Source organism: Ursus americanus, chromosome 15, assembly GCF_024610735.1.
Source record: "Ursus americanus isolate L20-20 chromosome 15, mUrsAme1.1.p, whole genome shotgun sequence".
NCBI lineage: Eukaryota > Metazoa > Chordata > Mammalia > Carnivora > Ursidae > Ursus > Ursus americanus.
In genome coordinates this window covers 36310222-36334328 of record NC_142141.1, presented here as the reverse complement: position 1 = coordinate 36334328, position 24107 = coordinate 36310222, and the positions used below count along the sequence as shown (strand labels likewise).

General features: G+C 38.4%; 1 protein-coding gene across 2 annotated transcripts in view; it reads left to right on the top strand.

Annotated features, from left to right (window-relative positions):
* WDR70 (WD repeat domain 70) overlaps window positions 1-24107 on the top strand; it is a 290352-nt gene that overhangs the window by 232169 nt on the left and 34076 nt on the right. For both annotated transcript variants that reach the window (XM_045787291.2, XM_087867918.1), the window contains 3 exons: window positions 3690-3789; window positions 6444-6528; window positions 7945-8083. In XM_045787291.2, the coding sequence (XP_045643247.1) occupies window positions 3690-3789; window positions 6444-6528; window positions 7945-8083 (324 nt within the window). The remainder of the gene's footprint in view (window positions 1-3689; window positions 3790-6443; window positions 6529-7944; window positions 8084-24107) is intronic.

Here is a 24107-nt window from a genome sequence, read left to right as displayed (position 1 = left end):
TTGTAGCAATAGGAACTCTGGGAAGTCAGAAAGACAAGGTGGGGTTTGTTTCGTGGCATATATTCAGACATTTGGCATTATAAATGATGAATTGTAAAAATTTCAAAACACCAGCCTCTACTATAGTGGCCCTTTAAAGTAGTACTTAAATGAGGAGTCATAAAAGTGTGGCACATGAATATTTGGTAAAGTGCTTTCTTACTAGATTAAGTCAAAATCACCTGTAGTCATAATTCCTTATTCCTGTTCAGTTCCTTGTATTATAGTTAGTTATACTATCACCTGTTAGATCCAGTAGAATCTTAAGTTTTGAAACAGTACTTTTTCTTTGCTTGAATACCAGATGGCTATATGCCTTTAAAACCTAGAATCCCACTCAGGGCAGTAAAAGGAGGAAGCAAGACCAATTTAGGGAACAACAGATTCGCAGCCTCATCTCACCCCGCTGTCTGAGCTACAAGGATGAGAATTAGACTATCACAGGGAACAACCTGCTTGCCACGGGGCTCATGTGGAAGCTTAGATTCCTTTGGATTCTGTACCTTTTAGGGTTCTTTGTCCCACTTTCCTGGTATATGTATGTATATATATATATACACACATCTATGTGTATGTGTGTATTTATGTGTTCAAATGTTGGCATTCAAAATCCATTTTGTCCTAGTAATAATAAAAAGTACATATTGATCAGTTTGTTGAATTATAAAATATTATATATACCAGTTTTTGTCTTTTCCTAAAGAATCACAGAGCTGTCAGTGACCCTAGAAATCATCTGGTACAATCCATTTATTTTACAGCAGATAGACTTGTGATCTGGAGAGTCAAATTTGTCCCCAATCGCACTGCTAGGTTTTACTGAATGAAGTCTGGATTTCCTATCTCCTGGTCCTGGCCCAGTTTTACTATACTGCTCTGCCCTACTGCTCCTGAAATGATGGGTCTTCCTTCTGTTTAGATGTGTATATGTATTTATGAGCATTAAAAAGAAACAAAACATTTAAAACAAATAAACACAAAACTGAGTTAATTTCACTGAGAGGCCAAATGTAAGTACAGACATTTTGGTAAGCTGCTCTCACTACCATATCTTTCAGAAGTTTTATTTAGAGTTTAGTAGTTGATGACTTGATGAAATATGACTAAGTGGCAAATTTTCCTAATTGAGTTTGGTAGCAGAGTTTTGTTTTTCTGAGGAGCAAAATACTCCCAATCTATTCTCCACATGTGTCCAGAATGATCTTTTTAAAATAAGCAAACCTAGTCACATTCTCCTCTGAGTAATCTCCATTAAGTAGTTCCCTTTTGCCTTCAGGATAAAATCTAAGCCCTTAACATGGTCTACAAGGCTCCTGGTGATCGAGGCCCTGCTCACACCATCCCCCCACTTCTCCTTTCCCTCCAGCTGATGTTAGCTGCTTTTAGTTCTCGGACTACAACTAGCTCTTTTACCTTTATGCACATGTTAGCTTTCTGTTGCTTCATAATAAATTACCACTAATTTAGTGCCTTAAAAAAAACACCCAATTTATTATTTCACAATTTCTGTAGGTAAGATGTCTGGCATGGTGTGGTGGGATTCTCTTCTTAGGGTCTCATCAAGCTAAAATCAAACTGTTGGCCAAGGCTGTGGCTCTCATCGGGGGCTCAGGGTCCTCTTTCAAACTCACTGGTTATTGGCAGCATTCAGATCCCCATTTCCTTGAGTCAGCAGTGGCATGTTAAATACTTTTGATTCTTCCAGTCTCTCTCACTTATTCTCTGTCGTGTCTCTGTGGCTTCCTCTTCTGTCCTCAGCCAGGAGAAAGTTCTGCTTTCAGGGTCACTACTTCAGCCCCACCTGGATAATCCAGGATAATCTCTTTTAAGGTTAACTAGTTAGTAACCTTAGTTATACTTGCAGAGTCCCTTTTGCCATGTAGAGTGACATGTTTATGGGCATGACACCAGGGGATGGAGGTCATGGGGGTCAAAATTCTGCCTACTACAACACAGTACCCTGTGACTGGAATACTCATTCCTATCTCTGCATCCTACTCCTTCATCTGCTAACTCATACTTTCGTCCACTGGGTCTCAGGATTTCTTTTTGCCCCACTCCTTCCCCCCCCCACCTCTCCTCAATGCTCACTTATTACTCTTCACATCCCCATTGTATCACTTGTCACTTCTTATGCTTACCCATATTTTTTCAGGGGACTGTCAACTCTCTAAGGAGAAAAGCCATGTTTATCTTGTCACATTTGTGTTTCCCTGTTTAACTTTGTGTCTGTCATATAGTTGATGCCCAATTAAAAGAAAAGTTGGGTCAGTAAATTATTTGTACCCATGAAAGGTGGAAGCATGAGCACCATGTTTAATACAAATTTCTAAGACTATCAGAGGAAGAGAAAGGACAAATTTATTTCAAGATATACAAATTATTAAAACACACAAACAAACAAAAACCCAGCCTGCTTTTGTGAGGTAATGAGGTGCTCCTCATTACTGGAAGCTTTGAAGTGGAAGCTCACTGACAGGGTGTCAGGGGTATTGGTGGGAGGCTAACGGACATGAACTCTGTGTTGTTACTCATTTTTGTTAGGGTTGACATAAGACCAAAGGAGATGGATTCATTTGTATTCCTATTCCTGTGGCTCCCAGGAGAGACCTACATGCTGTTATCACTAGCAGTGTCCCTGGTCCATTCACGGGAATTATCCAGCCTAGTGGAGCTGGGAAAATTGACTCCCTAGTATTTTGCCTGTGCTGGTTTCTGATTCATCAGTGAGTGACAAGATTAGTATAGTAGAGTTACTTTTATAAGTCATCAACTGTGAAGAAGCAACATGAGAAGTAAAAAGACTATTAACATACATCACTAGAGAAAGGAGTATCACGTAGTGTTTAGGAGTGGGCCTTTTGGTTCAAACACCCAGCTGTACCACTTACTAGCTGTGTGACCTTAACCCAGGTACTTAAGTCTTTGTGGTTTAGTTTCCTAATCTGTAAAATGCAGATGAGAATAGTAGAACCTAACTTGTAGAGTGATTGAATTAATTAGACAAGACAGTAAAGGGTAGAATGCATAGGGTATGATTAGCATTGTATCAGGGTTAGCCCTTCCCCTCTTCCTTCTCCACAACAACATTATCCTACAGGCACATTAAAGAGAGTTCAAGACCTACAACCACATGCACAGTGTCTGGCATATACTAGGAATACAATGATATATATATGTTTTAAAATAGGCACCGTGCCCAGTGGAGGCTTGAACTCACAATGCTGAGATCAAGAGTCACACGCTTTACTGACTGAGCCAGCCAGGCATCCCTACAATTACATTTTTAATTTAATAAATAATATGTTCATTTGTAATTTTTATTCATACTTACTCTTTCAGATAACTGTAGGAAATGGTCCCAATAACTTTATGCTGTAAGAACTAAATACTGTGTTAATCTTGTGTTGCTCAGAGCTTGCTAAGGCAATCTGAAAAATGGGACTTAATCTCTTTTTTATTCTTAAAGTAAATGGATGTTTTTAGAAACCTTTTGAATTATTTTCCAGAATAAAGAAAACTGTAGTCAAGTAAAATTCATATTTTACATATATCATTTTCTGGATGATAAAGTAAAATACTCTTGCCACAAAAATGTTCTCATTTGAATTTAGATGAGATGTTAACACTTTGCTTGTCTTTGCAAACAGGTTCATCCTAAATTCCACTATAAACAGGCTCATGACCCAGGCACGGACACTTCTTGCGTGGCTTTTTCCTATGATGGTAATGTCCTTGCCTCTCGTGGAGGTAGGTTAAAAACTTTCTTTTGGATGTGTTTCTGTATTTAAAAATGATCATAATTAACTCGAACAAATGTTACACTAATATCCTAACAGTAAAGCTTGCTGTGCTTTTGTTAATGTGCCTTTGCCGGTCTGACTTTTTTTTTTTTTTTTTCATTAAAATGCATTTCTAACTTGGCAATATTGTTTTCTTAAAAGGTATCAAGTAAAATTTAGAAAATATGTACTTTTTTTGCCTAAGTTTTTAATTTAGCTTCAAATTCCATCAGATTTTGAAGCCTCAAAGGATGACCTTTGCATCTAACTTATGGAATTTTATAGATGATGTTCTACATTCTTCCTGTATCATTTTATAATTTAGAGTCTTCTGTTGGCTCACCATTGATTTTTTTTTTAAGTTTGAGCACTGTACCTCAATTTAGTTTAGAAAAAAAAAAAAAGTTGTGTACCTGGATGTTAGTTTTTAAATGGCTACATAGTTCTATATGGCCATATTATAAGTTTATTTATTCACATTCATATGGTTGAATATGGGTTTCTTCTTGCTGAATCTTTCTCACATGGATGAGCTAAGTGTTGACAGAAGGAGACAAGGGAATAGTAAGGGCAGCTTATGAGCAGAGCATTCTGGGAAGTATGGGACATGACTGAGGATCTTCCTGTAGGCCCAGTTGTGGGGAGGGAAAAGAATCAGTAGAGTAAGTAGATTAGAGCCATTACAGATGGCTTTAAATGTCACATAAAGGATTTAGTCTTTATTCTGTAGGCCATGTTAATCTAGTAACACTACATTCGGTCATTCAGTCAACTGCTCTGTGTTGAGCAACTACTCTGAGCAAGCATTGTGCTAGGTGCTGGGTCTAAACTGTGAATCAGAGTTCCTTCTCTGATGTAGGAAGTAGTGGGAGTGAGGAGGAGATAGACTTGGCCCAGCTCTCGCTCGGTTCAGCTATTCCATGTCTGTGTACCTTGGGAACTGCATCAGATTCTCTTTCCTCTGAGGAAGTCTTGTCTATTATATCCAAACTACCCTCACTTACATAATTGTAAATCATCAAAGCACATGTATTTTCTATTTGTGGTATATATGGAAAAGGGGGGTCTGTATAAAATATGTATTTTGGTCCATCAGTTCTAACCTATTTGAGTCCTGAGATGACTCTTAATTAAGACTATATATACTCCTTACTTAAAAATAGTGGTTCTTACTCCAAGAGTGTGTATCTGAATCTTCTGAGAAAGTTTTTCAAATGATAAATGTTTCACTTGGAAATTCTCACATTTACTCTTGCAGCTTTAGAATGATATACCCAAATCTCCAACATGGAGGGGGGAGACAAGAGAATAAGAGGGAAGCATGGTTTGAAAATTCCTCTCAGAGGATTCTAAAACAGACCAGCCCCAAACCAGTTGATAATTACTAGAAGTATAGGACTAATAACCTCATTTTAGTCAAAGCCATTTCGGTGATAATTCTTACCTTCCCCTTCCATCCTATAATAACTGTTAGGTTACATGTCACCAACACAGCATGCATACCGTATTCCATCACTTTTCTTCCTGAATGTATAGAATATGGCAGATGGAAGTCTGTTCAGCAGAGCCCCCGGGCATTGTAAGTACTCCTGCTAGCTCCAGAACCTGTCAGGTTAGCGGAACTGTGTAATGCAGATTAATGTCTTCTTATTGTTTGAGAATTATGAGGATATGTAATCTTTTTTTAAAGACTAAAAGCAAAAAAAGGTGAGTCTTACAAAGTTCTTCCATTTTAAGCAGGTCCCCAGTCAGCCAGTTGTGGATTAGTGCACCTGCCAAAAGTTGAGTTTCAGAGGAACGGTCACTTGGGAGAGAATGGAGATTTTTATTGAAATCTCCACTCACCTCACTTGCACCTGATACTGATTCTTTATTGGACCCAAGGGGTTGAAGCAGATCTCAGCTGTGGACACTGGAGAGAAAGAACAGCAAAGACATTACTTATATGAGTTTTGGCTTTCATTCTGGTCAGGAATATTAGTTAGTAGCCCTATAGAAATATAAAAAAAAGGGATTCTTAGAAGGATATTCATTATACTTTAAAGAGCTTTTGGAAGAGCTGTACTCCCCAGCAAAGTGAAGAATGATAGCCGCAGGTAGAGTTACACTGGAGGGAAGAGAATCACATGGCTCACTCTCATTAATGTTAATGGATAGCTTCATCTACACACCAGTGGGAGAAAGGATCTGTTGTGAACTGAACTATTTTCAGTCCTGATGGTTGTTAAATTAATTTCTTCTTAAGAAGTCAGGTTATGCTCAACTATACCGTAGGGGAACTGCCAGCTGCTGTAAAATCACTCCTTAGAGTAGATTCTCCAGGGTTCCCTCTAGCCTACAGATGCTCCCTCAGTTTGAAAATTTATTTCTAGAAGGCCAGTTCATTATCCTAAATCTTTCTACTGTTCTCACATCCACTACTTTCAAACTTCCCAGTTAAAACAGTAAAATACGCTTATGTGCATCTTTCTTCTTCCTTCCTTCCTTCCTTCCTTCCTTCCTTCCTTCCTTCCTTCCTTCTTTCCTTCCTATACTTATATACTAAGTTTAGCAAACTCTAAACTTAAAACAGTTTTTTGCACAATTCACTTTCTTTTTTTTTCTTTTACATTCCTATATCAGGTGATGATACATTGAAATTATGGGACATCCGACAGTTTAATAAGCCACTTTTTTCAGCCTTGGGTCTTCCTACCATGTTCCCAATGTAAGTAGCATATTTTAAATAATTGATAAACATAAGAGAATGGAAAAGAAATTTCTTCACTTTAATTTATGTCATATGTCTTTTAAAAAGGGACAGGAAGAATATTTGAAATCTGTCTTTCAAAAGATGCATTTTATTTTTCCCTTTCATTTGCACATTCTTCAGACCATAAAATTTTTTTGAAGTTGAAACATGTTCATGTGTTTCTCTGTGTGTATACACACATAGGTCTTGGGATAGTAAAAATATTTTAAGGGATTGAATTGTTCTTTTAATATGTGTAAATGACAGGGTAGGCCTACATATTTGTTGTCTTTTAAAATTTGAACCCCATTCCAGCAAAGCAATATTTCATAGTTACTGAACATTATTATTTTTCTTGTCATCATTCCAGTCAGTAATTCAGTATACTTCAGTTGTTCAGAGTGTCTTGCTCTAGGTAGCCAAACACTGTTATCTTCATTCTATTAAGTTGACAACTGAAGCATTTAAAGATTTTTCTAAGGCAACTGAGGTGGGATTTGAACTTTTAAGTCCTACAGTTGGTGCCTAAATAAAACTTCCTGTTTTTGTAGAAATAAAATTTCACATCTGTGTTAAATAATGACCAATAGGGAGAGCGTGAAGGTGATGGAAGCGTCAACTGGAGGAAACTGTAATAGCAGAGTGCTAACTCTAGCGTGGTCCATTGCCCGTGGCATTTATCTGTTAAAACAAACAGATGGACAAACAAACATGAATTTATAGCTGATGAGAATTTTTTGAGCTCTTATGCCTGCTGCAAACTATGCTAACTACATAACTTCTTTGGATCATGTCTTAGATTACTCACAATCAGGTGGTCAGATCTCATAACAAGGGCTCTTGAATCATAGCCATCAGTTAGGTTCCAGCAGTTCAACCTGCTCCTCATTTCATGGCCCTTGACTTGACAAAACTCAAATTATTTGGGGATGGTGGCTAGTGGTGGTAAAAAATAATTCCAAAACTGGACAAAATTATCACTATTTAGACATTAGTCATACAATGTCTGTTTGTCTGTAGCACCGTCAAGGTCTATCTTGAGTTTTTCCCACACTTCCTTTACATTAAAAAATATGGTGTTGTAGAAGTTAAAAGCACAGATTCTGGAATCAGACTGCCTGAGTTCAAATCCCAGCTGCGCCACTTACTTTTGTGATCTTGGGCAAGGTTTTTTTGATCTCTCTCTGCCTCAATTTCTTCATCAGTAAAATGGGGATAATGATATCTACCTCATAGGATTGTTGTGAAGATTAAGCAAACTAATATAAGTGCTTGACTTACTGTGAGCCCTCTATAAGAGTTACCTCTTGTTACAATGGTGTTGTTTATATTTTATTTAACTCATTGCTGTACGGTCATAAGCGTATGCTTACACGCTGTTTTTGTCTGTAGGACTGACTGCTGTTTCAGTCCAGATGATAAACTCATAGTCACTGGGACATCTGTTCAAAGGGGATGTGGCAGCGGCAAACTTGTTTTCTTTGAGCGCAGGACTTTCCAAAGGGTGTATGAAATAGACATCACGGATGCGGTATGTAAATTCCTCTTTCCTCAGCCTTGAGAATGAAGTGAAGTTTGCCTCTTAGTCATCTTTTGTTTTGGTTTTAGTTTTTAAATAGAACATAAGTTCTGGCCCTTACGGTGCAATGGTAGCTGCTTTTTTCACCAACACAGGAATTATTAGTATGTTGCAGACTGGCTGATCTACACTTTCCTTCCTCTGACCCTGTATTTCCCATGGGCCTGTGCTTCAATCAGAATTTACCTGGGCCAGGGACATTTGCCCCTCTGCCAACCAGTCTGAGGCGAGCAGACGCTGATCATCATGTGGGATGCAGAAAGGAGTGTCCCGCAGGGCGCAGGTTTGTGAGGGTTCAGGATTGTGGACAGAAGTGAGAGTTAGGCCCTCAGAAAGTGATGAATTGTATCACTGTTTCCTAAACCTTGAAAACTTTGTCCGAATTCTGCTTGCCAGCGTGGTCATTGAAGTAAGACTCAGCTTCCACTGAGCTTAATTTCTATTTAGTTATTTGGAAGTTTAAAACATTTCACAGTTAATTTCTGCATCTAAAAAAACCCATTAGTTTTCTTTACATATTTATAGAAGCACTGAAACACCAGTATGCATGCACTGATTCACTGACTCCTTCGTTCCTGTCCTGAGACTGGAGCCGTATGTAATACAGTAATAGTGAAGTTTCCCAGAGGAAAAGCTGAATTCCTTTATAGTCTTTTAAAGTATGTATTAGTATTTAGACGGTAAGGTAAATCATGGTTATTTTCTGAGTATGAAACAGACTGATTAATGTCTGTGTAAATTTTCTTTGGCTCACGGTCAAAGCCTTTAGTAATATCCTATGTCTTAAACAGCGCCCTTCTGTAGACTTCTCCAGTTGTTTTAGCTCTTTGTAAACAGTTGGGACATATTATGTACTTAAATGTTTCAGACAATTGAACAACTGTTTTTAAATCACTAGTCAAAAGCTCCTGTCTCTAATGTTGTAGCATTACTGTGGAGTCTTAATTTGTAGGCCCTGAATTTGAAACCATGGTATAGTTAGTTAAAGACAATGAAATAACAATGAGACTAATTCTAGGTGAGTACTTAAGTTTTATAGATTCTAATCTCATGACATAATTTGAAATGTGCCAGCACTAATAATAATTTTTTTGGGTACATCCAAGAGCCAACCAAAACACTAGAATCAAAGAAAAACATTCTTGACTCTATCAACTTTAATCTCAAAAAATAAAATTATTATAATTGGTTCTTCCAGAAGTAAGCTGTGTTCTGTTATGCCTCTCAATGACTATACATTTCAGTATTACTCATGGTGTTATGGCTTTAAATTATAATTAAAATTGAAACCTAAATAAATTAAGGGATGTATGATTGCACTTTTAAGACACCCTATGTTTTTGTAGAGTATAGAACATGCTGTTTGCTCTGTTGCTCTGAGTTGCTTTTCTAGCTAGATCTTTTCCTCCGTAGTACTTACTGCCCTTGCGTCTATTATATGTTTGTTGTCTGTTTTCTTCCACCAGGATGTAAGCCCACTAGAGCAGAAACTTTGTCTCTTATGTTCACTGTGATCTCCTCAGTGCTTAGAACAGTGCCTGACACATATTTGTTGAATGAGTGAATGGTAAACTTGGCAAGTGCACGTAATGCATACTGTACAGCGCAGGTCTGTCTTTGGAGAGTGAGGCAGGAGAGAAGTATCTAGAGATGGAAAGGTAAACTGATCTTGTATACCACAATAAGAAGGTGACTTCATCGTCTGTTTTTTGTTTGTGTATTTGTTAAAGCAAAGGAATGGCACAGTCCAATTTAGGCTTTAGAACAGATAATTTTTATTGAAGTGTGAAAGTTAGATTTACAAGCTTTGGTGTTGTGTATGAAGGCTGAGGTTTATTACTTGGGAGACTGGGCCAGTGTTCCCCAAGATTAAAAATAAGAAAAGAAAAAGAAGAAAGAAAGCAGATTTTGGAAGGAATACAGTGCGTTGTTGTTGATATGTTGAACTTGAAATACCTGCAGGGCCTCTGGCTGGAGATAGTAGGCAGATAGGTAAGTGAGTTTGGTGCTTAAGAGAAAGAAAACACAGTTTCGGGAGAAATATTTACAGTTTATAGTTGAAATGTTGGTTGCTGATTAGTTTGATTGAGGAAAGAGCAGAAAGGATGGAGAACACGAGCCCTAGGAAACCTGAATATTTAAAGGATGATCAAATGAAGAGACGCAAACAACGAGAATGGTCATTAAGTAAATGGAATATACCTTCTATTGAATTGTCTTAGAAAAATCAGAAAACAGATTTTGAGATCCATATTAATACACAGATGAAGAGAAAACTTCAAATAGGGACAAAAGTGCCACAGCACTTTAAAGCAGCCTTTTAAATAATTGATCTTGGATACCAGTCTTTTATCTGTAGCATCATTTGCAAATATATTCTCCCATCCCGTGGGCTGCCTCTTAGTTTTTTTGACTGTTTCCTTGGCTGTGCAGAAGCTTTTTATCTTGATGAAATCCCACAAGTTCATTTTATCTTTTGTTTCTCTTGCCTTTGGAGATGTGTCATGAAAAAGGTTGCTTTGGCCGATGTCGTAGAGGGTGCTGCCTATGTTCTCCTCTAGGATTTTGATGGATTCCTGTCTCACGTCAAGGTCTTTCGTCCATTTGGAGTTTATCTTTGTGCATGGTGTGAGAGAGTGGTCAAGTTTCATCCTTTTGCATGTAGCTGTCCAATTTTCCCAGCACCATTTATTGAAGAGACTGTCTTTTTCCCACCGGATGTTTTTTCCTGCTTTATCAAAGATTAGTTGCCCAAAGAGCCGAGGGTCCATTTCTGGGTTCTCTATTCTGTTCCATTGGTCTATGTGTCTGTTTTTGTGCCAGTACCATGCTGTCTTTGTGATCACAGCTTTGTGGTACAGCTCAAAATCTGGCATTGTGATGCCCCCAGCTTTGTTTTTCCTTTTCAACAGTTCCTTGGTGATTCGGGGCCTTTTCTGGTTCCATACAAATTTAAGGACTATTTGTTCCAGTTCTTTGAAAAATGTCCTCGGTATTTTGATTGGGATAGCATTGAAAGTGTAGATTGCCCTGGGTAGCATGGACATTTTAACTATGTTAATTCTTCTGATCCATGAGCATGGAATATTTTCCCATCTTTTTGTGTCTTCCTCAATGTCTTTCAAGAGTGATTTATAATTTCTAGAATATAGATCCTTTACATCTCTGGTTAAGTTAATTCCAAGGTAACATATGATTTTTGGTGCTATTGTAAATGGAATGGATTCCCTAATTTCTCTTTCTTCAGTCTCATTATTTGTGTATAGAAATGCAACTGATTTCTGAGCATTGATTTTGTGTCCCGCCACATTACTGAATTGCTCTATAACTTCTAATAGTTTGAGCGTGGATTCTTTTGGGTTTTCCATATAGAGTATCATGTCATCTGGGAAGAGAGACATTTGACTTCTTCTTTGCCGATTTGGATACCTTTTATCCCTTTTTGTTGTCTGATTACTGTTGCAAGGACTTCTAGTACTATGTTGAATAATAGTGGCGAGAGTGGGCATCCTTGTCCTGTTCCTGATCTTAAGGGAAAGGCTTCCAGCTTTTCCCCATTGAGAATGATATTTGCTGTAGGCTTTTCATAGATGGTTTTTATGAGATTGAGAAATGTACCCCCTATCCCTACACTCTGAAGGGTTTTAATCAGGAAAGGATGCTGTATTTTGTCAAATGCTTTTTCTGCATCAATTGAGAGGATCATATGGTTCCTGAGTCTTTTCTTGTTGATATGATGTATCACACTGATCGATTTGTGAATGTTGAACCACGCTTGCATCCCAGGGATGAATCCCACTTGGTCATGATGGATAATCCTTTTAATGTACTGTTAGATTCTATTAGCCAGGATCTTGTTGAGGATTTTGGCGTCCGTGTTCATTAGGGAAATTGGTCTGTAATTCTCCTTTTTGATGGGGTCTTTGCCTGGTTTGGGGATCAAGGTAATATTGGCCTCATAGAATGAGTTTGGTAGCTTTCCTTCTGTTTCTATTTTTTGAAATAGCTTTAGGAGAATAGGTATTATTTCTTCTTTGAATGTTTAGTAGAAATCCCCAGGAAAACTGTCCGGGCGTGGAGTTTTGTTATTTGGAAGGTTGTTTATCCCTGACTCAATCTCTTCATAATTAATTGGCCTGTTTAAAAAATCCATTCCTTCCTGTTTCAGTCTTGGTAGTTTATAGGTTTCTAGGAAGGCCTCCATCTCTTCCAGATTGCATAATTTATTGGCATAAAGCTGTTGATAAAAGTTTCTAATAATCCTTCCAATTTCATTGGTGTTGGTTGTGACCTCTCCTTTTTCCTTCATAATTTTATTAATTTGGGTCCTTTCTCTGTTCTTTTGGATAAGTCTTACCAGTGGTCTGTCAATTTTATTGATTCTCTCAAAGAACCAGCTTCTAGTTCTGTTGATCTGCTCTACTGTACTCCTGGTTTCTAATTCATTGATTTCTGCTCTAATCTTGGTCAGCTGCTTCCTCGTGCGTGGATTAGGTCTGTCCCTCTGTTGCTGTTCCAGCTTCTTAAGGTGAGAATATAAAAACTGCATTTTAGATTTTTCTATTCTTTTGAGTGAGGCTTGGATGGCTATGTATTTCCCCCTTAGGACTGCCTTTGCAGTATCCCATAGGCTTTGGACCGTTGTGTTTTCATTCTCATTGGTCTCCATAAATTGTTTAAATTGATTTTTGATTTCCTGGTTTATCGAATCATTCCTGAGCAGGATGGTTCTTAGTCTCCAAGTGTTTGAGTTTCTTTCAAATTTTTCCTTGTGGTTGAGTTCCAATTTCAAAGCGTTGTGGTCTGAGAATATGCAGGGGATAATTTCAGTCTTTTGGTATCGGTTGAAACCTGTTTTGTGACCCAGAACATGGTCTGTTCTTGAGAATGTTCCATGGGCGTTAGAATAGAATGAGTATTCTTTGGTTCTGGTGTGTAGTGTTCTATATATATCTATGAAGTCCAACTTGTCGAGTATGGCATTCAAAGCCCTTGTTTCTTTGTCGATTTTTTGCATGGGTGTTCTGTCTGTTTCTGATAGTGGAGTGTTGAGGTCCCCTACTATTAGTGTATTTTTATCTATATGTCTCTTGATTGTGGTTAAGAGTTGGTGTGTGTATCTTGCTGCTCCCCTGTTGGGGGCATATATATTTATAATTGTCATATCCACTTGTTGGATACATCCATTAAGAATAATATAGTGCCCTTCTGTGTCTCTAACTATAGTCTTTAGTTTAAAATCCAATCTGTCTGATATGAGAATTGCTACCCCAGCTTTCTTTTGAGGTCCTTTGGCGTGAAAGATGGTATTCCATCCCTTTACTTTCAGTCTGACTGTATCTTTAGGTTCAAAATGAGTCTCTTGTGGACAGCAAATGGATGGGTCATGTCTTTTTATCCAATCTGCAACGCTGTGGCCTTTCGTGGGAGCATTTAAGCCATTTACATTGAGAGTGAATATTGAGAGGTATGATTTTAATGATGCCATGTTGCCAGTAAGTCTTTGTTTCTATCGATTGTGACTTTCACTCTTGGGGCCTTTTTACCTTTATAGAACCCCCCTTAATATCTCCTGTAGGGATGTTTTTGTGGTTACGAAATTGGTCAATGACTGGCAATTCTGGAAGGTCTTTATTTCTCCATCAGTTCTGAATGACAGCCTTGCTGGATAAAGGATCCTTGGCTGCATGTTTTTCTCTGAAAGAGCTTTAAAAATGCCCCCCCAACCCTTTGTCTCATTCCAGGTCTGTGTAGACAGGTCTGACATAATTCTGATACCTTTGCCTTGGTACGTGAGAAATTTCTTTGCCTTGGCCGCTTTCAATACTGTATCCTTGGATCTAATATTTGCGAAATGCACTATGACGTGACGTGGCGTAGGTTTGTCGTGGTTGAGCTTGGGAGGGGTCCTCTCTGCCTCTTGGACACGGATGTTTGTCTCCCTTGCTAGATTAGGGATGTTTTCAGCTACAATTTGTTCATTTATCTCTTCTAGACCTCTGTTTTTCTCCACCCCCTCGGGGAGGCTGATGATTCTGACATTGGAATGTTTCATTGAGTCAGTAATCTCCCGTAACCTACATTCCTAAGCGTGGATTTTTTTGAGTCCAGATTCTATTTTAGCTTTTTCTTCTACTAACCCATCCTCCAATTTGCTGATACCTTCTTCTGCCTCATTCGCCCTGGTCGTCAGAGCCTCTAGTTTTGCCTGCATTTGGCTCATAGAATTTTTAATTTCTGCCAGATTCCCTCATATTTCCGCCCTTAGAGATTCTATATTCTCATTAACATTTTCGTTAATACTTTTTTTAAGTCTTACACATCATCTTGACCATTGTTACTCTGAATTCCATTTCTGATAATTTGGTTATATCCATATCCATTAGTTCTGTGGCAGAGGCCACAGACTCATTGTCTTTTCTTTGCTGGGGGGGATTTCTCCTTCTCGTCATTCTGATGAGGAGAGGGTGCGGGGTTGTCCAGAGCCCAAATTATTGGCCGGTACCCAAGGCGTGCGCCCTTGTTTTATAGGGATCTTAGGGATGTGGGCTTCTTGATTTTTCAGCCTGCCTCCTGGGGGAGGGGCCTGCCGCGCCGATACTCAGGCAACCCTGTTTGGGTAGAGTCTCTGTGTCCCCTGCAAGGGGGGATGGGGATGGGCACCCTGTGAGCCGGTATTTCCAGGCTTTTGTTCTCTGGCGGCTTTCCCTGGTGGTTTGCTGTGCCTTTTCTGAGAGACAGAGCAGCAGTGGCCGAATCTCAGCCTCTGTCTCAGAACAGAGGGATCGCGGACCGTTCTGTTCTCCACTGATGTTCTGGCCACTTTAACTCTGTTACTGTTGGTGCTGCTCAATCCTGCAGCGTCCCGGTATGTGCGCCCCACACCCGGCGTCCCCGCCCTCACTTCCAGGGCTGGCGCATCTCTGTCCTTTGTGTTTCTAATACCGCCAGCTGCCAGCTACCCTGCGCGCTCCCGAGCTCCCGGTCTCAGTCTGGTTCCAGTGAGTGCACCGGAACTCCGTGAGAAATCTGGTGGTGCGCGTTCCCGGCTCACGGTCTCAGTCTGCTCTCTCGTGGGTGCCCGTCCCCGAGTCCGCCCGCTCCCCCGTGCAGGTGGCTACCGCTTCCCGTCACCCGAGCGCGGAGGCTCCCTCCCCCTTCCATTTATCTTCCGATATCTGTGCGTGGTTTCACGGCTCCCCGCTTCGTACCTCAATACTCAGCGTTGGGGATGTTCATTTGTAGATATCCATATGTATCTTCCTGCGTCTCAGGCTGATTCCGTGGATGTTCAGGCTGGTCTGGTACCTATTCAACTCGACTCAGGGGACTGGCTGAAAAAGGAGTCCCCTACTCCTCCGCCATCTTAACTCCTACCTGTCGAATATATTGATATTTTAAATCCAAGGAGATTGAAATGAAAGAAGAAATGGGTATTATGGGGCCATAAATAATGGACTCTTCACAAAACTAGCTGTTTACTTAATTTATGAGTGTAAGGGACATGCTGACCATTCAGACTACAATCATCCTCCATTATTTGTACATATGTAAGAGAAAAGAAAGGTCATTCAAATGAATGGATATTCCAGACATCCTTAGAATTGGTTTTGGAAAGTGTCTTTGTTCTTACATATGAGTCTAAATGGAACTACTCTGGAAATTCACTTCAAACAAATTAATGAAGCTGTGCTTGTGAAAGCTTGTCCCTGAAGATTTGAGGAACTCACCTGTTCTTCTGTATCATCCTGGGAATAGACTAATGATCTGTCTCACTGATACAAGGTTCCACCTCTTTAAAAGTTTTCTGGAAATAGAGTCCAGCGATGTCTTTGCCCAGTCAGGATTATACAAGGAATAGGACACAGAGGAAGCTTGAGCTTTTTTTTTTTTTAAAGCTTTTATTTTTTATTTATTCGACAGAGATAGAGACAGCCAGCGAGAGAGGGAACACAAGCAGGGGGAGTGGGAGAGGAAGAAGCAGGCTCATAGTGGAGGAGCCTGATGTGGGGCTCGATCCCATAACTCTGGGATTACGCCCTGAGCCGAAGGCAGACGCTTAACCGCTGTGCCACCCAGGAACCCCAGCTTGAGCTTTTGATAGTGAAAATGCCAACTGAAAATAAACTCGAAAAAAAGAACGTATTTGGCATTTATCTGCCTTCTAAAATACAGTGAAACCTTCTTAATATGAAGCGCAGGGGATGGAAAAAATGGACTTTGGGTTTAACTAGCTTTCCATTACCTGATTTTTATTAAAGAGTAATCAGGCAGCTGGTTGCCTAGTGAATAGCAGTTGCTTTGAATTATGTATTATCTTGGATAAAGCAGCATCAGCTTAATGAAGTTTTGCTGTAATTCACTTTCTTGGGAGGATTAAACAATGCAGATTCTAGATAGATACTGATTAACATATTTTTACGTACTAAAATAGGTATATTTTCCCATAGCCAAGTGATAAGACAGTATATTCCACATAGCTGTTTAGAGGATGTGCTCATTGGGAACAGAAAGGCAGGGTACATTAGCACTGGTTGTTTCTTGGTCTTCTGAGATGTATGAATATTTGATGAAAAACTTGGGAGTATTGTTTGTTCCAGCTCTGTGAAAAGTGTTGATGATATTTTGATAGGGATTGCAAATCCTAGAATTTGTATGGAACCACAAAAGACCCCAAATAGCCAGGAGAATGTTGAAAAAGAAAACCAAAGCTGGGGGCATCACAATGCCTAACCTCAAGCTATATTACAAAGCCATGATCATCAAGACAGCATGGTACTGACACAAAAACAGACACATAGATCAATGGAACAGAATAGAGAGTCCAGAAATGGACCCTCAACTCTGTGGTCAACTAATCTTTGACAAATCAGGAAAAAATAGCCAATGGAAAAAAGAGAGTCTCTTCAATAAATGGTGCTGGAAAAATTGGCCAGTCACATGCAGAAGAATGAAACTGGACCATTCTCTTACACCATACACAAAGATAAACTCAAAATGGATGAAAGACCTAAATGTGAAATAGGAATCCATCAAAATCCTAGAGAACACAGGCAGTAACCTCTTCGACCTCAGCTGCAGCAACTTCATGCAACACACGTCTCTAAAGGCAAGGGAAACAAAAGCAAAAATGAACTATTGGGACTTCATCAAGATAAAAGCTTCTGCACAGCAAAGGAAACAGTCAACAAAACTAAAAGGCAATATAGAGAATGGGAGAAGATAATTGCAAATGACAGAACAGATAAAGGCTGGCATCCAAGATCTATAAAGAACTCACCAAACTCAACACTCAAAAAACAAATAATCCAGTCAAGAAATGGGCAGAAGACATGAACAGACACTTCTCCAAAGAAGACATACAAATGGCCAGCAGACACATGAAAAAGTGCTCATCATTAGCCATCAAGGAAATACAAACCAAAACCACAATGAAATACCACCTTACACCAGTTAGAGTGGCAAAAATTAACAAAATAGGAAACAACAAACGTTGGCGAAGATGTGGAGAAAGGGGAACACTCTTACACTGTTGGTGGGAATGCAAACTAGTACAGTCACTCTGGAAAACAGTATGGAGGTTCCTCAAGATGTTAAAAATAGAGCTACCCTACAACCCAGCAATTGGACTACTGGGTATTTACCCCAAAGATACAGATGTAGTGAAAAGAAGGGGCACCTGCACCCCAATGTTCATAGCAGCAATGTCCACAATAGCTAAATCGTGGAAGGAGCCGAGATGCCCTTCAACAGATGACTGGATTAAGAAGTTGTGGTCCATATATACAATGGAATATTACTCAGCTATCAGAAAGAACGAGTTCTCAACATTTGCTACAACATTGACGGCACTGGAGGAGATAATGCTAAGTGAAATAAGTCAAGCAGAGAAAGACAACTATCATATGATTTCTCTCATCTATGGAACATAAGAACTAGGATGATCAGTAGAGGAAGAAAGGGATAAAGAAAGGGGGGGTAATCAGAAGGGGGAATGAAACATGAGAGACTATGGACTATGAGAAACAAACTGAGGGCTACAGAGGGGAGGGGGGTGGGGGAATGGGATAGGCCGGTGATGGGTAGTAAGGAGGGCACATATTGCATGGTGCACTGGGTGTTATACACAACTAATGAATCATCGAGCCTTATATCGGAAACCGGGGATGTACTGTATGGTGACTAACATAATATAATAAAAAATCATTATAAAAAAATTAAAAATAAAAAAAAATAAATAAAAAGTGTATAGTTCTGTGATTTTTAACACATATATGGATTTATGTAGCCACCATCAATACAATCAGGATACAGAACAGTTCCCTCACCCTCCAAAGACTCCTTTGTTCTGTCCCTCTGTAGCCACTCTCTTACCTCTTCCCCTGCCCCCCATTCCTAACCCCTAGCATTCACTGGTCTCCACTGTAGTACTCGCTTTTCAACAATGTCTCCTAAATGGATTCATACCTCATGTAACCTTTTTAGATCAGCTTTTTTTTTTTTTTGAATTATTATTATGTTCAGTTACCCAACATGTAGATCAACTTCTTTTAGCAGAATGCTTTTGAGACTCATCCAGGCTATGGTGTGTATCAGGGGTTTGTTACATTTTATTGCTGAGTAGTATTCTACTGTGTGGCTATAGCCCAGTTTACCTTATTACAGGACATTTGATTGTTTCCAGTTTTTAGAGATTATGGATAGAGCTGCCATGAGCATTCTTATATAAATTTTTGTATGAACACAAGTTTTCATTTCTGTGGAGTAAATACCTAAAAGTAGGCTTGCTGGGTCATACAGTGAGTATGTGATTATTTTTTATAAGAAAATACCAAGCTGTTCTTCAGAGTAACAGTGCCATTTTGCATTTCCACCAGTGTTGAAAATACAAATACAATGATGTATTTGTTTTCCACTTGCTCCATATCCTCACCAACAGTTTGGGTTGTGGACATTTTTTATTTTATACATTCTAATAGGTGTGGAATGGTCTCTCATCATGGTTATAATTTGCATTTTTCTAATGGCTAATGATGTTGAATATCTTCATATGCTCTTTGTCTATTATTATTCTCTTTAGTGAAGCACCTGTTCAAGTTTTTTGCCATTTTAATGTCAGGTTGTTTATTTTCTTACTGTTAAGTTTTGAGAGTCCATTATATATTCTGGGCACCAAGTCCTTTTTAGGGTAAGTTCTTTTTAGGATATCTGCAAATATTTTCTCCTAATCTGTTGCTTATTTTTTTCTTAAGAGTGACTTTTATAAAACAGAAGATTTTAAATTTGATACAGTCCTATTTATCAGTTTTTTCTTTTATAGAGTATACTTTTGGTGTCATATCTAAGCTCCTTGACTGACCCCCAGGTCACCCAGATTTTCATAAAAGTTTTATGTTTTGTATTTAGGTCTAGAGGTCCATTTTAGGCTAAAATTTTATGTAATAGAGGGAGACATGGGTTGAGGCAGGGCCAGGACTAGGGTCAGGCTCAAGCGCAAAATTTACGGAGGTACCAAAAAACTCAGTAGTCAAGATAAATGACATTTTAATGCAACATTATAAAAAAATGAAAATTAATGCAAAAAATCCATGGTGAATAAAATACCAATATTTTGAATAAAAATGGGATGAGTAACAGGGCTGTGCCAAGCCATACTAAAGCTTAAGGCAAAAGGGAAACTGAGTTGGACTGAGCTGTCTTTTTCAAAATTTTGATATTTTGTGCATCACAGATTTTGGGGGGTAGGTAGGGGGAAGAACTGGAGTAAGGGAAATAGTAAACTCACTTCTTCTTCAGTGATACTCTGAATATGGACTAATTCCCCAATCTATCTACTACTGTTTACTTTTCAGAGTCCTCAAATAGGTGCTGCATGCCTTCTATCTTATATAACTGCATTCGGAAGGAGAGACTGAGTGGAATGTTACCGCTGTCTCACCTAAAACCAGTTCCCTCCCTTCCTTCCTTCCTTCCTCCCTCCCTTCCTTCCTTCCTTCCTTCCTTCCTTCCTTCCTTCCTTCCTTCCTTCCTTCCTTCCTTCCTTCCTTTTTTACAATGATAATGGAAAATACATAATGAACTAGTACAGACTGCAGCAGATGTACCTAGGAGGAAGCTTCTAAGATCCCTGCACATTTGCAGGGACATTCATATTGTAGGAAGTAAAATAATGTCATTGATCCTGGTGTGAGTCACTTCTCTTACTCTGGTGGTGTGTTCTCTCGACGTAACTGTGCCACAGGCGAAACTACTGGCTTTTGCTTAATCAGCTGCCATCTGGCATTAAGCATACTTAGTTTAGTTTCTCAATATTACCTTCTGGAGTCCATCTCCTTGCTTACCTGAGAACTATGCCTTAATTCTTCTATGTGAAATTTAGACTTAATTTTAACAGAAGATTTTACAACCCTCCCAAAGAGTTCATTCCTGTTGTTGAAATCCCTTACCATCAGATCTCTTTTATTTTTTTCCTGTACTTTAGACTCACATTCTTAAGCTTAGAGCCCACATCCTTTACTTGAGTCCTCATGGAGTTGGAGAACAGCTGGTCAACATCCTCTGTTTCCTCTGTTATAAAGTTTCTCTTCAGTCTTCTCTTGTCTAAGAGAACCAAACTTAGCTATTTTTTTTTAACATTTCCTTGTGGGTCATATTTTCTCAACATTTCTGTTATCTCTGATACTCTCTTTTCAGCTATTCTCTTCCTTGAAATAATGCTTGCTGTAGGAATGCATTCAAAACCTATAGTGAGATGTCTTTCCTGTAATTAATTATCTCTTTGTTAATCAATTTGAAATGATCTCATTTTGAGAGTTACATCGAGTTGAAGTGCCAATCACATGCTGCTCTAGGCTTCATAAATTATTGAAAGCAAAAGAATGAGGACAACAAGGAGGGCTTGTTCAGTTTAATAGTTTACTCGTTTTCTAGTGGCATTTAACCCTATACTGTGCTATATTAAAAGGCATCTACTACTTATTGGTGATAGCAGTTTCAAAGAAATGTTTTCTGTTTACTATTTTGCTTCCCTTTCTGGACCCGCAAAAACAATAGCAAGAGTCACTATTACCCTTTTGGTTAAATAGAAACATTTTTTCCTTCTCTGCACTCTTGTGTTTGGTGTTCTTTTAATTGGTATTTAAACTTATTTGTATTTCCTTGTATAAATATCATTGCCATGAATGGCAAAACTGGATGAAGAATTAGCCACTACATAATACAACCCTGAAGGAGAAACATACTTGACTCCTTTATAAAATATCAGAAAAAGAAAACTTGATTTTGTAGATGTTTGAAGGTATTCAAAATGGCACACTACTCTTTATACCATGAGAAAACATACAATGCGATAATGACTAGTGCTGTTGTCTAACCCCAGCACCGTGTTATGTCCCACTGATAGCAGACCAGTGAAGGACTTTATGTCTTGTAAGATATTCTGTGACAGTTTTTCCTCTCCCAACCTGAATTTGATGAACGATCTTCAGTAACAAGTTTTCCAGCTGTTCCATTGGAGCTCTGGCCAGACTTTCACAATTATATATAGTGTGGGGAAGAAAGAGGTCTATAATTAACACATATCCCAGGATAGTGGTTTTTTTTTTCTTTTTTGGGGTAATAGATAATGCTTTGTCATGTATGAGGAGGGGTTGTGAGACCCCCAAAGGGCTAAGTAAAAGAGTATGATTTGTAAAACATTTTTACCCATACTATATTAAGATCAATAGTGCTTTACATATCCTATATAGTTCATTTTTCAAGATTTGGTTTTTCCTATTTTGTATGATTTGGTTTGGTTTGGTTTCACATACATAGTTGATGATTTCCAAGATCTAATCATGTATATTTCTTATCGTATAGTTAGGGATTTAATAGCCTTATCTACTTGTGCTTTGTTTATTCATATAAACAGAGGATTTATGGTTATTATCTTTATGCCCATATCTATCTTTTTAAAAATTTTAAGTCCAGTGTAGTTAACATACAGTGATATATTAGTTTCAGGTGTACAATACAGTGACTCAGCAGTTCTTTACAGTACTCAGTATTCATCATTGTAAGTGTACTTTTAATTCCCTTAATTTATTTCACTCATCCTCCAACCCACCTCCCCACTGGTAACCATCAGTTCTCTATAGTTAAGAGTCTGTTTTTTGGTTTGCCTCGTTTTTTCTTTGCCTCTTTGTTTTGTTCCTTAAATTTTACATGTGAGCTAAGTCGTGGTATTTGCCTTTGTCTGACTGACTTATTTTACTTAGTATTATACCCTCCAGATCCATCTCGGTTGTTGCAAATGGCAAGACATTATTATTTTTTATGTCTGAGTAATATTCCATTGTGTGTGTGTGTGTGTGTGTGTGTGTGTGTGTATATACACACACACCACTTCTTTATCCATTCATCTATTGATGGGCTTTGGGTTGCTTCCGTAATTTGGCTATTGTAAATCATGCTGCAATAAGCTAGGGGTGCATATATCTTTTTAAATTGGTGTTTTTGTATTCTTTTGGTAAATACCCAGTAGTGGAATTACTGGATGATACGGCAATTCTATTTTTAATTTTTTGAGGATCCTCCGTACTATTTTTCACAGTGGCTGTACCAATTTGCATGCCCACCAACAGTGTACAAGAGTATGTTTTTCTCCACATCCTTGTCAACACTTGTTGTTTCTTGTCTGTTTGATTTTAGTCATTCTGAGAGGTGTGAGGTGATACCTCATTGTGGTTTTGGTTTTCATTTCCCTGATGATGAGTGATGTTGAGCATCTTTTCATGTGTCTATTGGCCATCTGTATGTCTTCTTTTGAAAAATGTCTATTCAGGTTTTCTGCCCATTCTTTAATCAGATTGTTTGTTTTTTGGGTGTTGAGTTATGTAAGTACTTTATATATTTTGGATATTTAACCCTTTATCCAGTATGTCATTGGCAGATATCTTCTCCCATTCAGTAGGTTGTTGTTTAGTTTTGTTGATAGTTTCCTTTGTTGTGTGGAAGCTTTTTATTTTGATGTAGTCCTAATAGTTTCTTTTTGCTTTTGTTTCCCTTGTCTCAGGAGGCATATGTAGAAAAATGTTGCTATGGCCAATGTCAGAGAAATTACTGCCCATGCTCTCTTCTAGGATTTTTATGGTTTCAGATCTTAAATTTAGGTCTTTAATCCATTTTGAGTTTATTTTTGTGTTTGGTGTGAGAAGGTCCAGTTGCATTCTTTTGTGTGTAGCTGTTCAGTTTTCCCAGCACCATTTGTTGGAGAAACTTCTTCCCATTGCATATTCTGGACTCCTTTGTTGAAGATTATTTGGCCATATAATTGTGGATTTATTTCTGGGCTCTCTATTCTGTTCTATTGATCTGTGTCTATTTTTGTGCCAGTACCATACTGTTTTGGTTAGTGCAGCTTGGTAGTATATCTTGGTATCTGGGATTGTGATACCTCCTGTTTTGTTCTTCTTTTTTCAACATTGCTTTGACTATTTGAGGTCTTTTGTGGTTCTGTACAAATTTTAAGATTATTTGTTCTAGTTCTGTGAAGAATACTGTTGGTATTTTGATAGGGATTGCATTGAATCCGTAGATTGATTTGGGTAATGTGGACATTTTAAGAATGTTTGTTCTTCCAATCCATGAGTATGGAATATCTTTCCATTTGTTTGTGTCATCTTCAGTTTCTTTCATCAGTGTTTTCAGAGTAAAGATCTTTCACCTCTTTGATCAAGTTTATTCCTAGGTATTTTATTATTTTTGGTACAATTATAAATGGGATTTTTTCTTTATTTCTCTGTCTGCCACTTTATTATTAATGTATAGAAATGCAGTGGATTTCTGTATATAGATTTTGTTTCCTGTGACCTTACTGAATTTATTTATTAGTTCTACTAGTTTTTTGGTCGCGTCTTTAGAATTTTCCATATACGGTATCATGTGATCTGCAAATAGTGAAAGTTTTACTTCTTCCTTACCAATGTAGATGCCT